We start from the raw sequence: 20555 nt of genomic DNA on the forward strand, positions 1-20555 counted from the left end.
ACAATATCTCCTCCAGGCATCTGGCAAAGCCAAAGGAAGCGTGAAGTCATATGTCTAATTCTGAACTTTCCAAAATTCATGGTTGGTTTTTGCTGCACAGAGTACTCTTATGAACTGAGGGGCGGGGGGAGAGGGGGGGACCAAACAAAACAGAGAGCTAGTCTGGCATAATGGTAAAGGCACTAGGCTAGAAACTGGGAGACTGTGCATTCTAGTCCCACCTTAGCCATGAAAGCTAGTTGGGTGACTTTGGATCAGTCATTCTCTCACAGCCGAACAACCCCATAAGCTGTTGTAGGGAAGTTAAGAGGAAGAAATAATGGCTATGTTAGCCTCTTTGAGTTATTTATAAAAATAATAAAGGTGGGATGTAAATAAAACAAACAAACCCAAACATTATAAATGTCTACCCTATTATTTCATCTGATTAATAGTACATATGTCTACTCAGAACTAAAGTCAGTTAAAGTTTTTTTTTCTTTTTATGGGCCTGCAGTCCCTTAATTTGGGTAAGAATCAGAGGAACTGAATGAAGCTGATTGTTTACTGGCCAGATGCCTTTCCTGACACCTACATGGAGTTCGCAGATGATTTTACTTTTCTCTTTGCACCCTGACAAAGAGAAACATCCACCACTCCCTAGGATTGAACTCTCAACCTTCTGAGTGGGAAGCAAGACCACCATGCTGCTTTTCCAATTAAACTTAAGTTATTCTAAGTTATTTCCAAATTAAGTGTACAAAAGATGGTATCCAGAGAGAACAATACTAGCAACACTGGAGAAGATATGTAGAATAGATTCCACCACTTTCAAAGTCTATAAAGTTGGTATGATCTGACTGGTTTCACTGGGAAAGATAATAATTACTCCAGCTCTGGGTCTGATGTAATGTCTCTCTTTGTCAACAGTGTTGTTTAGTAGGAATGTAAGAACTTAGAACATACTTAATTTAGAGCTTCCCCAATCATCTTCTACAGCATGGAAAGCAACCATGGAGTGACAATGGCAGCTTCTCCATCACTGTAATGAATAGGCTTCCAGCGATGGACTTATCTCTGCTTTAAATATCTGAGCACTTCCAGCACTGTCTCCAAAAATGTAGAATTTATCTTCTAAATCTGAATATATTTGAGACAGACTCTTTATTATGTGGTAACTTGACTAAAAATATCTGGTTATCAATCTATCCTAAACTCAGTAAGGTATTTAATTTTAAATCCACTAAGTACCATCTTAAGGTAGCAATACACAACCTTCCCGAAACAATGATTTCAAACTGCATCTGCCTGATTATGCCTTCAACCTTAATAAGTCAATATATTTACACTCCTTTCCAAATGTATAAATCCTCAGTTTAATCAATGCAACCATACAGCGGTGACTTGTGTTCAAATCAATGTTGACATAACTTCATGCTGATAATGAACTTTCCATCATCTTCATTTTGTAGCGAAGACCTTGCCAGCAATAAATCTTCCAGGCTGTATCTCAAAGCCATGGCATTCTTTCTGCAAAAAGAGATATTTATTAACCATTACTAGAGGGGGAGAAATTGAAAAACGCTCCACTTTGAACAAAAATAATTTTATTTTCCAAAAGACTGTAACATTATTGCTGTGAATTAAGGCTGCAAGCTATGAATGACAGGATAAAAAACCCTTAAGGCAAAACAAACAGATAAGACATTTCACTATTAGTTGTAATTTAGATTTTTAGGGATCTTACCCACTTATCTTAGGATCAGAGCATACTAATCCAGACACCTATCCCTCAACCTTAATGTTTTCCAGGAATGTATGACCCACCAAGACCCAGGAAAGTTAACACCATTAAACAAGTTTAATTAAGCATCCAAGGTCAAGTTCAGTTGGCGTCTGGACTTTAGACTAACTTGCAGTGCTAACCATTCAGTTGGCATTTGGACTTTAGACTGTCTTGCCGTGCTAAATAGTGTTTCTATGCTCTTGTGGAAAACAATGATATTAAGAATCCAGCATGTAATGTCATTTTTCTCCATAGAAGTGATTCCTTATTTTCCAACTGTTCTGGAGGATGGTGCATTAGAAATATCGTGCCTTTTATAGCCTTCTTGGTTTTTTTTTTAAACTACCTGAAATATGGTATTGCTTCCACCCCCAAGACAAGACTGCTTAAGAAACCTACCTTGCCAACCATAACTACAAGCTGTATCTCTGTTCCGTTGAGTCACAGTGTGGGGAACTCCTCAAAGAGATGGACCTTCTCTCAAGGACATCATCAATCTCAAAATCAGTGGCTCCCTGCAAAATACTTGTCCCATTAACTTGGATCATTCATCGTGATCAGCAATGCTAAATGTTCCCAACTAAAAACAAATATATCAGCTGTTACAGGAAGAATTAAAACGGCTTATCGTTATATGTTCGGGAAGAACTGATGGATGACACTGTCCTCTGCACATTGTTGGTCAGAGTAACTTTCTATTAATGTTCACTACAAGTATGTATCATTTTAGAGAGACAACAGCAAGTAATGTCACTGTAGGTTAACTCACATGGATCTGCATTTCCAACATAGGGCACTGGATATGAGTGCAAGCAGCTTTTCTGATTTAAACAGAGCATAACAAGAGGATTATGGAGATGAGATAAAATCATCTATGTGATTTCTGAAGAGAAATGAACTGTGCAAAGGAATGGGCACACCAGTAAGAAGAACAATCTCTTTTACGTTATAACAACCAGCAGATTCACAAAGACAAATTCTGTGCATTAACCTACAGCGAATGGCTCTAGCATAGTAAATTAAAGATAGCCTTGGTTGACAAACAACTCATGAGCCTTTTTGCAATGATGGGTACCAGTGTCATTTGACTATGGGTTGGTGGTTTTTTTTAGCAACAATTTATAGCAAAATTTAAATGTGAATTATCTAAATAACCATGTTCCAAGCTATCCATCTAGGAAACAGGAATCAGACTAGCTTGCTAAAAGATATAGAGCAACAAGATTCTGCTGCTTTTGCTGCCTATTAGTCAAAGTCTTCTGCCCCGAATGAGTTTTATTCAATTCAAATAGAAAAGTTGCAATACAAAGTCAGAATGGCAGAAATCCAAGAAAATCCTTTTCTAGGATATTTCTTTCTTTTTCTTCTGATTTCTATTTTCCCTGTTGCAATAGGGAGTTAACATTTTATGTACAGACAACAAGAGCTTTTTTTCCTAAATGGCGGAAGGGGTATCGGTAGGATATTTTTTCCTCTTCGTTTTTTTAAATTCCTACTATCCTTTTATTTCTCTCCAAAAAGCTCTTTTATCTGACCCTCTGCATAGCTGTTACAATTTTGGTTACCAAATAGCCACATTCAAGGAATTCAGTTTGCCAGTAGTACAGTCCATGGAGGAAAAGGTAGCATATAAATGTAACCCAAAAAAAAATTGAATTCACCAGACAAAGAGTTGTAGAGTCTTAACAAACAGCTGCTTAATACATGATATATGTAGGAAATCAGGACCCATCTCTCCCCTTATTTAAGCTGAACAAACTTCCAGTCTTGACTCTTGAAAGCTACCATCATCTGCCTGAATCAAATATATCACGTTTCGTTGTTTTTGCTAATATAAAGAGCTAGCAATAGCACTTCTATAGGATATATAACAGAGGATTATTTATTTATTTATTATTAATCATTTTTATAGGCCGCACCCTCTCCACCAAGGGACTCGGGGCAGCGTACAATTTACTACATAACAAATAATGACAATGACAAGGAGGAGATATACAAAAAGCATTATACACACACAATAAATAAATAATCAATCAATTAAAACAGCAAAAAAGCAATTAAAAAACAATTAAAACACCCAGAGTCAAACCTAATTTAAAATTGTATCCAGAGGGATTAGAATAGCTATAATTCAAGCCAGGCCGGCTAGTCGGAACAGGTGGGTCTTGAGTTTCATGCGGAAGGAACGGAGATCGGTTGTTGTCCTGATATCGGGGGGGAGGTCATTCCAGAGGGCTGGGCCCATCACAGAGAAGGCCCTGCCCCTCGGCGCCGCCCTCTGGCATTGCTTGGTGGACGGCACCCGGAGAAGTCCCTCCCTGTGAGAGCGAATTGGTCGCAGGGATGTATGGGGCAGGATACGATCCCGCAAATAGCTAGGTCCTGTGCCATGGAGCGCTTTAAAGATAGTAATCAAAACCTTGAAACGCACCCGAAAGACTACAGGGAGCCAGTGCAGCTCGCGCAGGAGTGGTGTCACATGGGAGTACCTCGTACTCCCTATCACTGCCCGCGCGGCCGCGTTCTGGACCAACTGCAATCCTTGGGTGCATCTCAAGGGAAGCCCCATGTAAAGAGCATTGCAGTAGTCCAGACGAGACGTCACCAGCGCATGAGTGACTGTGCGAAGGGCATCCCGGTCCAATAGGGGGCGCAATTGGCGCACCAGGCGAACCTGGTGGAACGCCCCCCTTGCCACGGCTGCCACATGGTCATCCATAGACAGCCGGGCATCTAGGAGGACGCCCAAGTTGCGGGCCCGTTCCACGGGGGCCAGTTGGTTGCCCCCAATGGCCAGCGATGGGGTCAGCTGGTTGAACCGAGGGGCCGGTAGCCACAGCCACTCCGTCTTGGAGGGGTTGAGTTTAAGTCTGTTGTCTCCCATCCAGACCCGTACGGCTTCCAGACACCGGGACATCACGTCAACGGCCTCGTTGGGGTGGTTCGGGGTGGAAATGTACAGCTGAGTATCATCAGCGTACAGATGGTATCCCACCCCAAAACCACGGATGATCTCACCCAGCGGTTTCATATATGTGTTGAACAGGAGAGGCGAGAGGACCGACCCCTGTGGCACCCCACAAGTGAGTGGCCTCAGGGTCGACCGCTGCTCCCCTGCAGGAGCAGCGGTCGACCCTGAGGATGGCAATAGCAAAAGCACATATACTGCTTCACGGGGTTTACAGCCCTCTTTAAGTGTTTATAAAGTCAGCATATTACCTCTAAGAATCTGGGTCCTCATTTTACTGACCTCGGAAGGATGGAAGGCTGAGCCAACCTTGAGCCGATGACAACTGAACTGCTGGCAGTTGGTAGAATAGGCCTGCAATACTCCATTCTAACCACTGCGCCACCACGGCTCATGATGATGGTGACACCCATAAAACCAGGATAGAAGCTTGCTTTTCATTTTCCATGTGGAAGGAAATCTTTTTCCTCCTTTTCGTTCTCCACCACTACCATAGAATTCAACATAGAAGGCCACCTTTATCTTGCAATACCGATTTGGCCCAGAGACAGACTTCTCATCTCAGCAAAGGCCAATCTTGCCAAGGAGCAAATGCGATTCCTTTTGAGAGGAAAATTGAAATATAGTGCAGGGAACTGGCATTACAACGTAATCAAAGCAGATCGATGAGCTTTCTCCATGACTTTTTCACCTTCATTTTGGACAGTTAAAACTGGTAACTCAGGTGCCATTTTGCTACTCTGTAAAATGTCTAAGAGTATTTATTTAATTAATGTGTACACTGCCCATCTCACCAAGAGGTAGCTCTAGGCGGCCTGCAATATGTAAAAAAATTAAAACATGTAAATAATAAGTAAGTATCCCAGTGAAGAAAGTTATACTCACAATGGAAAGCCTTTCTCTGGCTTCAGGAGAGGTAAGCAGATTCCTCACTCTCTCATTAATCTCCTCCCAGCTGGAAGTGGAGCTGGAGTATAGCCTGAAAAACATCCGACGCTCAATACTCGTACTGTTGTCTAGGCCAGGGGTCACCAATCTTTCGGACCTCGGGGACCACTACATTCATAATTTTAAATCCCGCGGACCAATAATATGATTTTTTTTAAAAAAAAATAGCATTTAATGCAACGTAAAAAATCCAAATAATTTTTCTGCGGACCACCAACATTTTCTCGTGGACCATTGGTTGGTGACCAACTGATCTAGGCCATGGCTGGCTGGTGAATTCTGAGAGTTGAACTCCATTGGTCTTCAATTTGCAAGGTTGGTCACCCCTGGTTTAGGCAGATGGTCCCATCAGATAACACAAAGCACTTCTGTCTGCTGGCATTTCCACAGGTTTCCCCATTAGCAACAGCTCTCCCTCCTTCTTACCCACTAAATATGAATGCAGAATACGTTCAACTTTTGTTTTCTGCAAGTTGGGCTCACAACCTGAACAGCAAATGTCACTATTTTGCTGCAGAGATAAACTTTTGCTAAAGTGCTGACTAAGAACCCAAAGAAGCTCTTTTACCCAGCGATTCAGATGTGTGAAATTCTCCCAGATTTTTTTTTTTTGGCTATTTATACCACAAGGTCAGAATTGTTTATGGGACTTGCCTAGATCTTAGCTCATATTTTTCTTAATCTAAGCTGATCAGCATCACTGCATTGTATCCTTTAGTCAGCAGGAGGAAAGAAAATGCAGACCACTTTCACTTGGGACTTTCACTTTAAATTGTCAATAGCCAAGTACTCCAGACATGGTCATCCTTCATCCAAGTACATAGATATATCTTGTTTAGTCATTGGCACTTCTCCCCCTCCCCCCCCAACACACTTTCCCCCTAACAAAATTCTCTGAGGCGGCTTGCAACAAAACTTTGATCTAAATTTTACAGAGTATAAAAATAACGATTCCAATTTGTGGCACACTAAATAAAAATATTAAAAATCCATCCGAGGTCGCTAAAGATTTGATAAATAAAATCGATTAGCTGATCTCTAAATATTAAGAATCGACACACTCAAACGAAAGGTTTCTGTTCCTGGATTCACTACAGAAAAAGTGGCACTCTGCCAGGGCACACCACCTTATCTGAGATTCACAGGTGATTCAGAGTGAAAAAGGGCTATGAAGCCAATGCTGATCCCTTTCCGAAAGCTTTAAAGGTCTTGGAACTGTGTCTAGAAAAAGATGGGCAGTAGGAATTTTGCTAAGCGTTAGCAACAGCGTAGACAAATCCATTCAAGCAGATAAAAGGGCCAGGATCTGAAGGATTGTATATCTCCTATAGTTTAATAAAACCAGGTAGGGCTGGTGTACTTCACATCCTGTCACTCAACCACACCATTTATTGGGATCCAGGAAATTCGTTTTCTCTGTAGTGGCACGTGTCCTATGGAATGATACCCATCAGAGATCCAGAACATCAGAGTGGGAGCCAAGTCTTAAGTGTTCTTCCAGATCCTAGGGTAGGATCCAGGTGGAGTCCTGTTAGTTATATTTACTTACAGGCAGTTTGCATGCCAAGACCCACAGAGTTTTATTTTTGTTTTTAGTGTAAGTTATACAAATCAGGCAGCTTCTAAATCTCACAAAATAAATCTGGTGGCTGCATTTCTTGCTAGCGGATGTTTCCAAGCAGACTTCAAAAATAGCTCTAATTACAGCATTCTGGAGGACATGAATGTTACTTTTAATTTTAACCTTTGCTGCCTGTACTTCTACTGCAATGTAGACTACTTATCAACCTTATTTCTTCTGTTGAAGCAATCATTTGTTTTAATTTCTTGCTTAACTCTTTATCTGTACTATCTTAGCTGCTGTGCAGCTGCAACAACGGGAGCTGACAATACAAGATGCTTGGAGAGATGGAATAAAAATTTAAAAGCCTTAATGAGATTTTGCTAGTAAATCAACTGATGGCTGAAAGGGGTTTTCAGGACTAGAGTATAGTGAGCATCTACACAAAAAGCCAGATCTGAATGCAATCATAAGTCGTGAAACTGATCTTTCAAGAAGCCATGAGCAAGCAAGATATAAGGCATCCAAAACAGGCTACAGTACATACAAACTTCCTGATCAAGAGACCTGCTGCCTCACTGAACTGAGCTTCTGATTGCTGACTCCATTCTACAACTAACAAGGGTTCTTTGACAACTGTTCCCACAGCCCATGCAGTGATAGGGAGGGGAAAATAGGCCTCTTTCCTGATAACAGAGGTTATCACCAAGAAGTGGGAATTTGAGGCTTCCTTGACAGAGAGATGGAGCTTGATTATTATATGACTGTTACTGATACCGATGAAGGCAAGAAGGAGCAGCAACTGCAGCTGTCAACAATTTCTGGGGACAGGAATATGCTCTAAACTAGATAGATGGACAACTGGTGCTACGCTTAACACTTAATTATCTAAGAGTGGTAACCTGGGTTGGGGAGATGCCCATCTTCCACTAGGACTCGTTGACTCATAATGGTTTGGGGAAGAACTTCTGTGGCAAAGACCAGGGGTCTTCCACGCATAAGTGGCAGCAGATGTCCCTGCTTCATGAAATGATGGCTCATAATCCAAATGTTGGTCTTCAGCTGGTTCTCTGATAACCTATCAGAAGAAGAAAGAATTCCCCAATAATTAGAGAAGCCTGCTGTAGTCTGCTGTTTTTCAGACTACAACTCCCCAAAGTACCAACCAGCAGTCTGGCAAGTACAGACTCCAAACACATCTAGAGGAAAACAAGATGGAGGAGAGGGAGTCAGAACAAGGACAATTAATTGTGAAAAGACAGACATAGATGGCTGCCACCTGATGAGTATCAATGGAATCAATGGACTCCCAGAACAGACCTCCAGGGAGGAAGTGGGCAAATGTAACTTCCTGATTTTCATATACATAGCATCACTTGTGTGGAATAAACATTTGTCCCTCACAGGCCAAGTTTATAATATCAGGTAAACTGATGCTTCAGCTGTGTCCCATTCTGAATTTCCCATTTTGACCATTGCAGCATTGGGGTGGGGTGGGGGGTGGAGCTCATACAACAAAAGGCATTTACTAACCATACAGTGGAATAGTTTGTTAAATGATCCAGAATTCTGAATTCATCAATTAACTTATTAGCCATGTTTTTATAAACCTCTCCCTAAATGTTTACCTTAGCAGCCGGAGATGTTGTTTTCCAGCTATCAAATGATATTGCTACAAGAAACAAAAACAAACATTGGGATTAAAGCAAATAATTTTTATATTGCACATATCTTGTATGATAAAAGATAGATTATGAAAGCTCACAGGACAGTTTAATATGGCTGGTTAGATCTATGTTCTGCAACACTTGTCATCCAGGTCTAATCAATTTTCAGGCACAATCTGGAATTTCAGCATAGATCTAGGCTATATTTATTCAAGTATATAATACAGGGCACGGTTAAGCTTCCTGCTGAATTAAAAACTTCTGATTAATGCTTAAGAATGCAACAATTTACAACTAACGATCTGGAGTATAGCTAGAGATTGAAGCACAGCCATTTGGGGACGATCAAAGTATGGAACTGGATAATCTGGATTGAATTAGGTACAGGTATATTTTGGGTATTTCTAGTGTTTTTATTGTTTTACAATGTTTTTAATATTTTGGTTGCAATATATTCTTTAATTGTATACATAGTCATTGACTGAGATGGGCAACTATAGAAATTGAATAGCGAGACAGATAGCACAAAGGTTGTCTATTTCTCTGTGATATTCACTGGTTTAGAAGGACACAATGCCCTGATTCTCTAAAATTTAGACTAAACTTTGTTTGTTTTTTGCTGATTAACAAGAAAAAGAAACATGTTGAGCTCAACAAAGGAAATCCTAATGCATGAAAGGTTTTGCTCCTTTGTTTGCCAGAATTTTGGCAACATACAATTGGGCTTTCAAGGAAAAAGACAACCTCACTTATTTCCCTCTATTAGCAGTTGAGAAAATGATTTGGCAAGGAGGAGCAAATTCCCATGCCACACGTTACTTTGAAAACCAGAGAAAGAACTCTATGTAATATAGATGCTTATGATTATTTATTAGCTGGCTAAATGCCACAGTTTATTCGCAATTGAGTAACTCAGAAGTGTTTTCATCAAGTGATAGCACTTTCCACAGTAACATGCTGATTAAGTATTTACAATACTTATTTATCCAGACACAGAAAAGTATAAATTTATCTAATAAGAATATTTATTATTTTAAATTGTTACAAAAATGATAGGAATTTGGAAGAAGAATGCAAATCCATGAATACCTAACGAGTGTCTGGGACAGCAGCTTATCTGTTACAATGATTTTTTTAAAGACAGATTTGGGTCAGGAGCAGAGAAACAGATGGCAGTTTCCCAGGTACAGAAATCTATGATTTGAAAAAAAAAAATCTCTCTACGGGAAGTCTTCTAATGAAAGCTACTTGGCTCTCTTCCAAACCTATGTAACAACTGCACCTTTATTTCACGGGTAATCTATTCCAGATTTCCTACACAACATTATCTGGCAAGTGCATGCTGCGATGACTACAAGAAGAATCTACTGAAAGAAGACTCAATTAGATACAGGGAGAAAATGTGATGCCTGAGGAGCATTTTTTCTCAGCATCGACGGCATTATGAAGAATTTGTATGATGTGCCAAGTTGTATCTTAATTTTATGCCATTAAGAAAGGTATCAACACAATGTCTGATCTAGAAAAGAAACAAGATGGGATGCACAACTTTGCTTAAATCACAGCTCTGGGTTATCTTCCGGGCCACGGAGGCTGTGCATCATTCACTAGAATTACTCAGCTAGTCCAACCATGTGGTTTGTGGTCTCCAATGCACATTGCTGATAGCGATCTTTGTTGTAATTTACAGAAACAGAAGTTTTTATTTACGAAATAAAATTAGAGGTTCTGCTTTTGCTCTAAAAGAATTCTCCTAATGTATTTACACACACACACACACACACACACACACACACACACACACACACAGAGGGCGGGATTTTCCTATAGGCTAACTAGGCTTCAGCCTAGGGCCTCAAGATCAAGAGGGGCCTTTTATTTTTATTTATTATCGGTGCCACATTTTTTATAAAGGTTAGTACCAATTACAACATGTTTCATTTAATATATTGATATATATCACAGTAATGATGTATTTTATTATCTCTCATGTAATTTACAAACTTAAAAATGGGAGGTGAAAGGGCCCCATAAGTGGAATAGCCTAGGGCCTCTTTTCATCTAAATCCGGCCCTGCATACATATAATGTATGTGTGTGTCATATCTCTACAGATACATACATATAATACACACAGACATACACATGTTCATCAGAAGAAATAAAGATTACAAAATTCACCCTGCATAGCATCAAAATATAACAGCACCCTGAGATGTAAGCATAAAAGCAATTAACATTTTAAATCAATGCCTAATAAACGAGTAAGTACCTCGTTTCAACTGGTATTTGTGAGGATTTTTTGATGTGATGGTACCCTGTCTTGCATTTTGATATGATAAGGGAGATTGATCTTCCTCAGAAAATCCTTTAGAAGCATCCACCTAAAAATAATGAGGAAACAGTCTCAAAATGGAATCCTAAACAATACTGAAATAATTTAAATAAAGGTTTCAAGGGGTGTGTGGTACACTTACTACTTATGCACATTTGCCCATAACGTCCTTTAATATAATTAGCTTTAATATGATTGCAAGGTAAACATTAAAACAACTGGCTATTTAAAAACCTGAATTAAGGTCAAAAAGTTGTGCAGATATTTTTTTAAAAATTACCTAACAAGTGGGCTGCTTTTAGACCCAACATTAAGATGTCTACAAGTCAAACGCAGGGATATTTGAGGTCTTTATATGGTCCACATTTGTGGTGTGGATAGGAAGGAATACAATTTATTTATGTATTTATTTATTTTTCAGACTCTAATTTTTAATGTATTTCTTGGCTTAAAATCTACCATGCATTATGAGCTGAAATCACTGTTATCCACTTATCTCCACTCCCAAGAACCCAACTATGGCTGTTTCCTTATTGCTTACTGTTCTAGCTGATTAATTGGGGTCAATCAATAGAGCATTGATTGTGATTACATTGTTTATTTATTTGAAGTTAATTGAATGGAAGCAACTGGAAGTTCTAATGCCTTTGAATGGATCAGTGCCTTGGTCTCGCTTCTTTCAATGTAAGGGGGGGGGGGATCAGAACCAATGGTGTAGGTAAATTTACCTACTGAGAGACAATTTGGTCTAGGGGTAAAGGCACCAGGCTTCAACACCAGAGATCTAGTCCACCTTAGCCATGAAAACAGTCTCTCAGCATGCTCACCTTACTGAGTTGTTGTGGGGAAAACAGGAGGGGGAAGGATGTGCTCACTGCCTGGAGTTATTTGTGAAAATAATAAATCAATGTGCATAACCTTGCATAATGTTGACTTTATCCTACCCCCAAATAGTGGATGATACACACATTTGTAATATCAAGTATAGAGAAGGATCATTCTTTTGTTACATCTAAACCTGTATTGTTTAAATAGACCCCAGTGTATTGTCTATTACAGTATGTGGCTTGCTAATTAAATCCTGTTTCTTGAGAATAGGAGAAATGGTTTACTAACTGGGATTGATGACATCCTGAGAATAGTATTGGTTTGTTTTTGATATTTGCAGAGGAAAAGGGTGATATTGTGAACACTGAAACACTGGATTTATGAAAACTTCTAAAGAAAACTTTTTTTCTTTAGCTATACAGAAAGAAATCAATATAACTGTCTCTGTATGGGAAGGGAAGAGACAAGAAAGGGAACATTAATTTTGGAAAGGGAAGAAAAGTGAAAATTGCACCAGACAGTTTTCTTGGAAAACATTACAATCAGCTTCACCTAAAAATGACAGTGGTAGGTTTACACCACAAGTCTACGCATGCCTACCTGGATTAAACTCAGTGGGAATCTCTTTGAAATCAATGCCCATCAATATTCATCAGAAATCCAGACCAAACATTCTTATTAGGCAAGAATCCCCACCAATAGATGTACATCTTACATCTGAGTAAAGGCCCCACTGGCAGCACATAAAGATGTTTGCAAACATCTTTAAATCAGTAAGAAACTCTGCACTTCCCCAATTTTTATTATAGTCAAAACTTCATTTTATGGCTAGATTCTAGTAAAAGGAACTGACTGAAAGTATGTATATGTACATGTATGCATAACTATACACATATACAAGTACTTTCTGTACAATGCAAAACACACTTGAGAAGTTGAGGCACATCAAGACTATTTGCATGCTGCTGGAGAGAGCCTAGCATCAGGGAGAAGAAAAGTGTGTCCTTACAACTCTCATCAGACCAAGCCATTATGGGGATGATGGGATGCAATCCAGCAACAGAACCATATAGTGTCAATCTGAAATTCTAGGTTCTAGCAACAGAGACAACATTCCAGTGTACGTTGATTGCACACAGATAAAAATCAGATGAAGAATAGAATCTATTTAAATCAGCTCAATCTGAATTTTAATCAGCCCAATTTGATGTATGTTCTGTTTTTAAAAAATGACTATGATTCAGCCTTGTTATGATCCTTTTGCTTTATTTAAAGCAAAGGTGCTTTTTAAAAAAGGTATTACCTATGGGTGAACAGATCCTTACTGAATTTACACAACTGCCAATCAATATAACAAGCAGCATATATTTAGTTTTTAGTATATATAACAAGTATAATTTAGTTTAAAGCCTACATCTGCACTTTATTATTGCTTATAAATGTTGCAAAGGAAGAGAAAAAGGAAAGACGCCTCCCTCCAAAGTAGAATAGGTAAATATTTAACTTCTAACTTTCCTCTTCTTTGTGCTCCAATTTACACTGAGGAGTATTCTTTATTGTCCCAACTGAAACCTTCCATTCAATCAAAATTAATTTTTATGGGATGAAGCAGTGGTGAAATTCAATTTTTTTTACTACCGGTTCTGTGGGCGTGGCTTGGTGGGCATGGCAGGGGAAGGATACTGCAAAATCTCCATTCCCACCCCACTCTGGGGCCAGCCAGAGGTGGCATTTGCCGGTTCTCTGAACTACTCAAAATTTCCACTACCAGTTCTCTGAACTACTTAAAATTTCCACTACCAGTTCTCTGAACTACTTAAAATTTCCGCTACCAGTTCTCTGAACTACTTAAAATTTCCACTACCAGTTCTCTGAACTACTTAAAATTTCCGCTACCAGTTCTCTGAACTACTTAAAATTTCCGCTACCAGTTCTCTGAACTACTTAAAATTTCCACTACCAGTTCTCTGAACTACTTAAAATTTCCACTACCAGTTCTCTGAACTACTTAAAATTTCCGCTACCGGTTCTCTAGAACCTGTCAGAACCTGCTGGATTTTACCCCTGGGATCAAACCATAATCACCCCAAAAGGAAAGATGCATGTTGTTTTTCTACCATGTAATGTTCGTGAAGCTTTACATTGAGAAAACTGGCCCAATATTGAACTGAACATTTCCATCATATTTTTGGGACTTACATGCCTAACTACGAAAGGTGGCTTATGGTCCGCTTCTGTTTTGAACCGAACACCTCTCAGGTTCAGGGAAGATGATGGCTGGTTCTTATCTCTGCAGACTTCATGGAGACGCCTTCTTGGGCTCAGAGACGAGGAGCGGGACTCAAATGACCTCGAAAGTCTCTTACAGCTCTGACTTTTTGCTGCCTTGTGTTGCACTGGTGAGATGCTCCTTTTTTTGGGTGACGTTGAAGGCACCCTTTGTAAGTTGATTTTATTACGATCCTGCAAAATATACCTGATTTGTAATCTCAAGAACCAGCTGGGAAGGCCATACAGGTAGTCCTCGACTTACAACAGTTCGCTTAGTGACTGTTCAAAATTACAACAGCACTGCAAAAAAGTGACATGACAGTTTTTCACCCTTATAACCATTTCAGCATCCCCATGGGCACACAATTTACATTCGGATGCTTGACAACTGATTCACATTTATGATGATTGAAGCGCTCCGGGGTCACTTCATCCCCTCCTGCAACCTTCTGACAAGCAAAGTCAATTTTATTTAATTTTTAAAATGTGAGTGTTATAGAAATTGGGTTTGTTTTTTGGACTGTTTCTAATTTCCTTTTAACTTTTGTACTATGTGTTTTTTAATGCTGTACGCCGCCCTGAGTCCTTGGGAGAAGGGCGGCATATAAATCTAATAAATCCAAATCCAATCCAATCCAATGGGGAAACCAGATTAATTTAACAACTATGTGGCTGCACTGATTCACTTAACAAATGTGGCAAGAAAAAGTCATAAAATGGGGCAAAACTCACATAACAAATTTCTCGCTTAGCAACATAAATTTTGGGTTCAATTGTGGTTGTACGTTGAGGATTTTCTGCACTCAGAGTAGCGATAAGGAAAAAAATAGATTTGAGCAAATATAATTGGCTCTAAAAAATGACCATTTATTAAAATTACTTACACTATACCACTTGCTGTGAAGAAGTGGAAGCTCTGTAATAGTTGTTCTTGTTGAAAATTCTAATTTTGGTGCAATGCCCTTTAAATAATTTTAACATAAGGAATTAATATAAATAAATGCATGCAGAACAAGATAATACATAAATGCACTACATGACATTATGACTGTCTATTTTTCATTAATTTGAAGAACATCAGGTAAAACAGAAATGAATTTAAATTATTAGTTAATATGTGCACGTGCTTACAAATTACTTCAAATAAGCATGTAAAGGTTACATCATAAACTTACTAATTGCTTCCAAGTAATATTTTTTATTTGCAAATCATATTCTAGCCAGTAGTTATGCCGAGCTATTATATCCTTTCAGTTATCTCAAGGAACAGCAACATAAGGGTTGATTAGCAAATTGCTTAGTTTGACTGACATATGTGTGTTCTAATTTTAAATCATGCTGAATCAATTTCTAACTTTATATAGACTATATTTCCTTCCAGCAGAAGGGACCAATGAGTTTGCTAGACCTACTTAGTTATTACAGGTAATCCTTGACCTATGTGATAATTGAGCCTGGAATTATGGTTGTAAGATATGTCGGCCGTTAAGCAGGACACACGGCTGACTTGATTTTACTTTTTTTTTTCAACAGGCATTAAGCAAGCAAATTGTCCGCAATGGGTATTTTTTGCCATAAACCAGAAATAAATGACAGTTTCTGGCAAAAAACCATTGTAAATTGTGGTCATTGTCAGGTTCCAAAGGGTTAATGAAACCAGCCAAACACAGAAACGGTTTGTAAATGCAGTTTGTATTCTTCCTCTGACACGAACTGACCAACAAAGCACTAAGGCAATGAATAAATTGTCAGAGCTGCCACCCTGTGCTTCCCATCACCTTTTATATTTACATTGGTAATTAAGATAAAGTACACCCCGCACGTGCGCAGACCCATCACCTTGTGACCCAGAGCGAAAACCACCTGGCAATTAATCATGGATTGTTAGCAGGAGTTTCTTCAGCTTGTGGAGGTGGAATGGTGAGTCTTGGTAGCTGGTCCAGTTTTCTCCCCTGAATGGCAGCTCCAGGCCTCTGAGCTGGCCGGAGCTGACAGTCATGTGACTACAGGATACTGTAAATGGCGGGCAACGTGGCCCAGCTGCAGATGACTTAAAATGTAATTTCATAATTGCGGGGGGGGGGGGGAGGCAGCCATCAGAACTTCAAATCTAGGTCTGAAGTATCTTTGGGGGGGGGGGGGGATTCAAAGATTTTTACTACCAGTTCTGTGGGCATGGCTTGGTGGATGTGGCATAGGTTGATGGGCGTGGCAGAGGAAGGATACTTTACAATCTCCATTCACGCCCCACTCCAGGGGAAGGTTACTGCAAAATCCCCATTTCCTCCCGATCAACTGGGCCTCGGGAGGCAGAGAATAGATGAGGGCGGGGCCAGTCAGAGGTGATTCTTACCGGTTCTCCAAACTACTCAAAATTTCCGCTACCGGTTCTCCAGAATTGGTCAGAACCTGCTGAATACCACCTCTGGGTCTGTTATAACTTTGGCCGGTCATAAGTCAAGTATAAATGCCTACTTTAGATAAATCATGACACAATTTGGGAAGGGGTAAAGTAGATAGCCACAACTGCCATTGTAGCTTTTTGAAAGCCCGTGCCATGCCCCTGGCCTGAGATCACGCTTTAGGTTTTTGACATCACTATCCTGAATTTATAATATACAGTGTATTTTTTCTCCCTCAACGCTCTTAAGGTCACATTTGCTGTTTCCCAACATTATTTCCATTTGGAAACATAAAAGACACTTTCAATATTGCACAAGAATTGAACACAAATTCAAAAAAGGATTAACAGATGGAAAGGAGTTCTCTGTCAACAGCTTTATCAGATGAAAATAAAGATGAACGATTAGAACTCTTGTAAAATTTTAATATTTTTTTTCATAAAACAATCATGTGAGCTGGCAAAAATTGAGGGGGGAAACTCAACCATTTCCACCTAGGAAATACCTCGTTATTATCTTTCATAATTCTGAGGCTGTCCAGACAACTGCTGAGAATTATGGGATTTTAATTCTGCTCATTTCAAGGATGCCAGATTAAATTAAGGCTGCACTAACACATAAGATTAAAAAAAATTCTCACCCAAAAGTTTTGTCACAGGCTTTGTCACTTCAAAAATAATCCAAATTCCAAGTAAAAAAATTAAGCCCCCTACAGTGCAATGGTTTATCCCTATCTTACTAACTACTGTTTTCATTATGTCAAGCGAGGCTATCACTGTAGTATATTTTACCCTTTGATTGATCAGAAATGATTTTACTATAAAGGGCTCTGTGCTGTTTGTGCTTTGAAGAGTTTTTAACTCAATAATGTTCACAAATAAAAAAGCAAGAAGTTGACAGATCAAATAATTCATATCAAGCTCAGGTTACTGAGCAGACATTTCTGTCTTCGGTAAATGAAATCACATTTCATACCAACATACCGGGAAAGAAGGATGAGTGTTCATTAACAGCTCTCGATCCACTCCAGGATATGAAGGAGTCAGCTTTGGCTCAGGAAATAGAAAATACCGGGTGTTCGTTTCATAAAACGCCAGCTCTTTTCCATCTGCATAGTAAATAGAGAATTGTGGCCAATGGAATACGTTTGACCAATGAAACATACAATCTCATCACATTGTACCCTACTGCAGAAAGACAAGTAATTATACTGTCCCCCATGACACATTCTGCCACACAGTGAACAACAAAGAAGCCATGCATATGGTAAGCATTGGATCCAGGTTCTTCAGCCAAATGGAACAAGCAATATGTTTCACATGTACTGCTATTTCTTCTTTACACAAGCAGATAAACTGGTGCTCAACAGTAGAAACTGTGATAAGGGATCTTGGAGTCCTAGTGGACAACCATTTAAATATGAGCCAGCAGTGTGCAGCAGCTGCCAAAAAAAGCCAACACAGTTCTAGGCTGCATTAACAGAGGGATAGAATCAAGATCACGTGAAGTGTTAATACCACTTTATAATGCCTTGGTAAGGCCACACTTGGAATACTGCATTCAGTTTTGGTCACCACGATGTAGAAAAGATGTGGAGACTCTAGAAAGAGTGCAGAGAAGAGCAACAAAGATGATTAGGGGACTGGAGACTAAAACATATGAAGAAAGGTTGCAGGAACTGGGTATGTCTAGTTTAATGAAAAGAAGGACTAGGGGAGACATGATAGCAGTGTTCCAATATCTCAGGGGTTGCCACAAAGAAGAGGGAGTCAAACTATTCTCCAAAGCACCTGAGGGCAGAAGAAGCAGCAACGGGTGGAAACTAATCAAGGAGAGAAGCAACTTAAAACTGAGGAGAAACTTCCTGACAGTTAGAATAATTAATCAGTGGAACAGTTTGCCTCCAGAAGTTGTGAATGCCCCAACACTGGAAGTCTTTAAGAAGATGTTGGATAGCCATTTGTCTGAAACGGTATAGGGTTTCCTGCCTAGGCAGGGGGTTGGACTAGAAGACCTCCAAGGTCCCTTCCAACTCTGCTATTGTATTGCATTGTAAACTAACCCAACAGAGAGGTCACTGCATGATGAATAAATCCTGTATTATTCCCAGGTGGGCTGACAATAGTTTCAAACGGGGTTTGTTACTGGCTTACAAAGTGTGGCTTGTTTAGATTTCATAACCCCAAATCCCCTATTCAAGCATCATGGTCAGATTTGAAAAAGAGCCTTTTTCAAGGCTAAAAACCTCATAGCTTCATTTACAACAATGCCTAATTTACGTGCTGCATGCAAAAAGCTTTGCATTAAATCCGTAGGCCTCAAAGCAAGGCGAAGAAAATGTTGCTGAAATTCCAAGAATCATGACACCACCTTTTAAAAACATAAGAATCTCCAATTGTATAGAGACCTTTCCAACTGAAATCGGAAGCTATATTGTATTATTCACCCAGTTAAAGATTGCAATAATGTCTGAACTGTGCTGCTGAACCATATTAGGAATGCGGCTGGTCAGGCGTGGGTTGCTGCCGGCATTATTGCCAATTCGCAACCCGCGTGCAATGTGCTGTTCAATATAAATTGTTCTGAGCGCATGTGCAGAATAATTTACAGTAAACTGCGCATGCACAGTCACTAAAATTCAAAATGGCGTCACCCAAGCGGCAACGAGGAAATCAGTTCACGGGCGAATCAGGCCTGGGTTGCTGTCGGTTCTGCGACCCACCTCTGTTGGTGTGTGTTTAGAGAGTTTAGAGCAGTGTTTCTCAAACTTGGCGACTTTAAGTCCTGTGGACTTCAACTCCCAGAATCCTGGGAGTTGAAGTCCACAGGACTTAAAGTCGCCAAGTTTGAGAAACACTGGTTTAGAGAGTTTAGAGAGGGGGGGGAGGGAGGGAGGGATAATGTCATTCAATAAAACCTTTCTTCCATTGATGACCTTTTCCTTTTTTGCAAGAAATTATTTTGGTGTTCTCAGATGGTCATGAACAATAGTTCCCATATTTCTCTCCTGATTTATAATACAGTTCAGGACCATAAAGCTGTCTAAAGCAGTTCCAGGATTTGCCCTCCTTTAGCGACTGCAATTGGGATTGGCGACTTGACTGTTAAGCAAAGCCAATTGCTAAGTGAAAAATCACACGACTCACATTTGCTTACGATTTTGTACTGTAATGGCAAACATGTCGACTGGGAGAGAAAAATGCAAGGATTGGTTACACAGTTATTTTTTCATCGCTGTCATAACTGCAAATGGTTGCTACCTGAGGCAGTCGCTAAAGGAGGATTACCTGTACACCCTGTAAGGGCAGAGGGATCATTGTAGTATCATAGAGTTGGAAGGGACCTGGGAGGACCTGGGAGGCGGAAGTAACAAAAACTCAGGATGGTGGCTACACCCACATGATCAATGATGGGAAAAGGGGCCAGGACTTCAGACAATCAGTGGTGGGATTAAAAAATTTTTACTACCAGTTCTGTGGGTGTGGCTTGGCAGGCAAGGCTTGATGGGCATGGCAGGGGAAGGATACTGCAAAATCCCCATTCCCTCCCCATCCCACTAACCTGCTCTCCAGCTCCGTTCTCCTGTGCAGGGCAACAAAGGAAGACCCAGCCTGGGAGGCTAGGAGACAGCAATAGATCAACCACGCCAATCAGCTGGGGGCGGGGCCATCCTATTTGCCAGTTCTCCAAACTACTCAAAATTTCGGCTATCGGTTCGCCAGAACTGGTCAGAACCGGCAGAATACCATCTCTGTAGACTGTATATTCTTATTTGCCCTTTTAAACCCACCTTTCACAGATGAACCTTTGC

General features: G+C 39.9%; 1 protein-coding gene across 1 annotated transcript in view; it reads right to left on the reverse strand.

Annotated features, from left to right (window-relative positions):
• Positions 1 to 1354: 1354 nt before the first annotated feature.
• Positions 1355 to 20555, reverse strand: part of SPATA6L (spermatogenesis associated 6 like) — a 37684-nt gene continuing 18483 nt past the window's right edge. The window contains exons 5-13 of the mRNA XM_081942895.1: positions 17728 to 17852; positions 15227 to 15304; positions 14271 to 14534; positions 11181 to 11292; positions 8871 to 8914; positions 8145 to 8320; positions 5619 to 5712; positions 2165 to 2280; positions 1355 to 1509 (exon numbers count right to left, since the gene is read on the reverse strand). Coding sequence (XP_081799021.1) covers positions 2179 to 2280; positions 5619 to 5712; positions 8145 to 8320; positions 8871 to 8914; positions 11181 to 11292; positions 14271 to 14534; positions 15227 to 15304; positions 17728 to 17852 — 995 coding nt within the window. The 3' untranslated portion in view covers positions 1355 to 1509; positions 2165 to 2178. The remainder of the gene's footprint in view (positions 1510 to 2164; positions 2281 to 5618; positions 5713 to 8144; positions 8321 to 8870; positions 8915 to 11180; positions 11293 to 14270; positions 14535 to 15226; positions 15305 to 17727; positions 17853 to 20555) is intronic.

The sequence above is a fragment of the Natrix helvetica genome (assembly GCF_964273705.1).
Source record: "Natrix helvetica genome assembly, chromosome: 2".
NCBI classification, from domain to species: Eukaryota; Metazoa; Chordata; class Lepidosauria; order Squamata; family Natricidae; genus Natrix; species Natrix helvetica.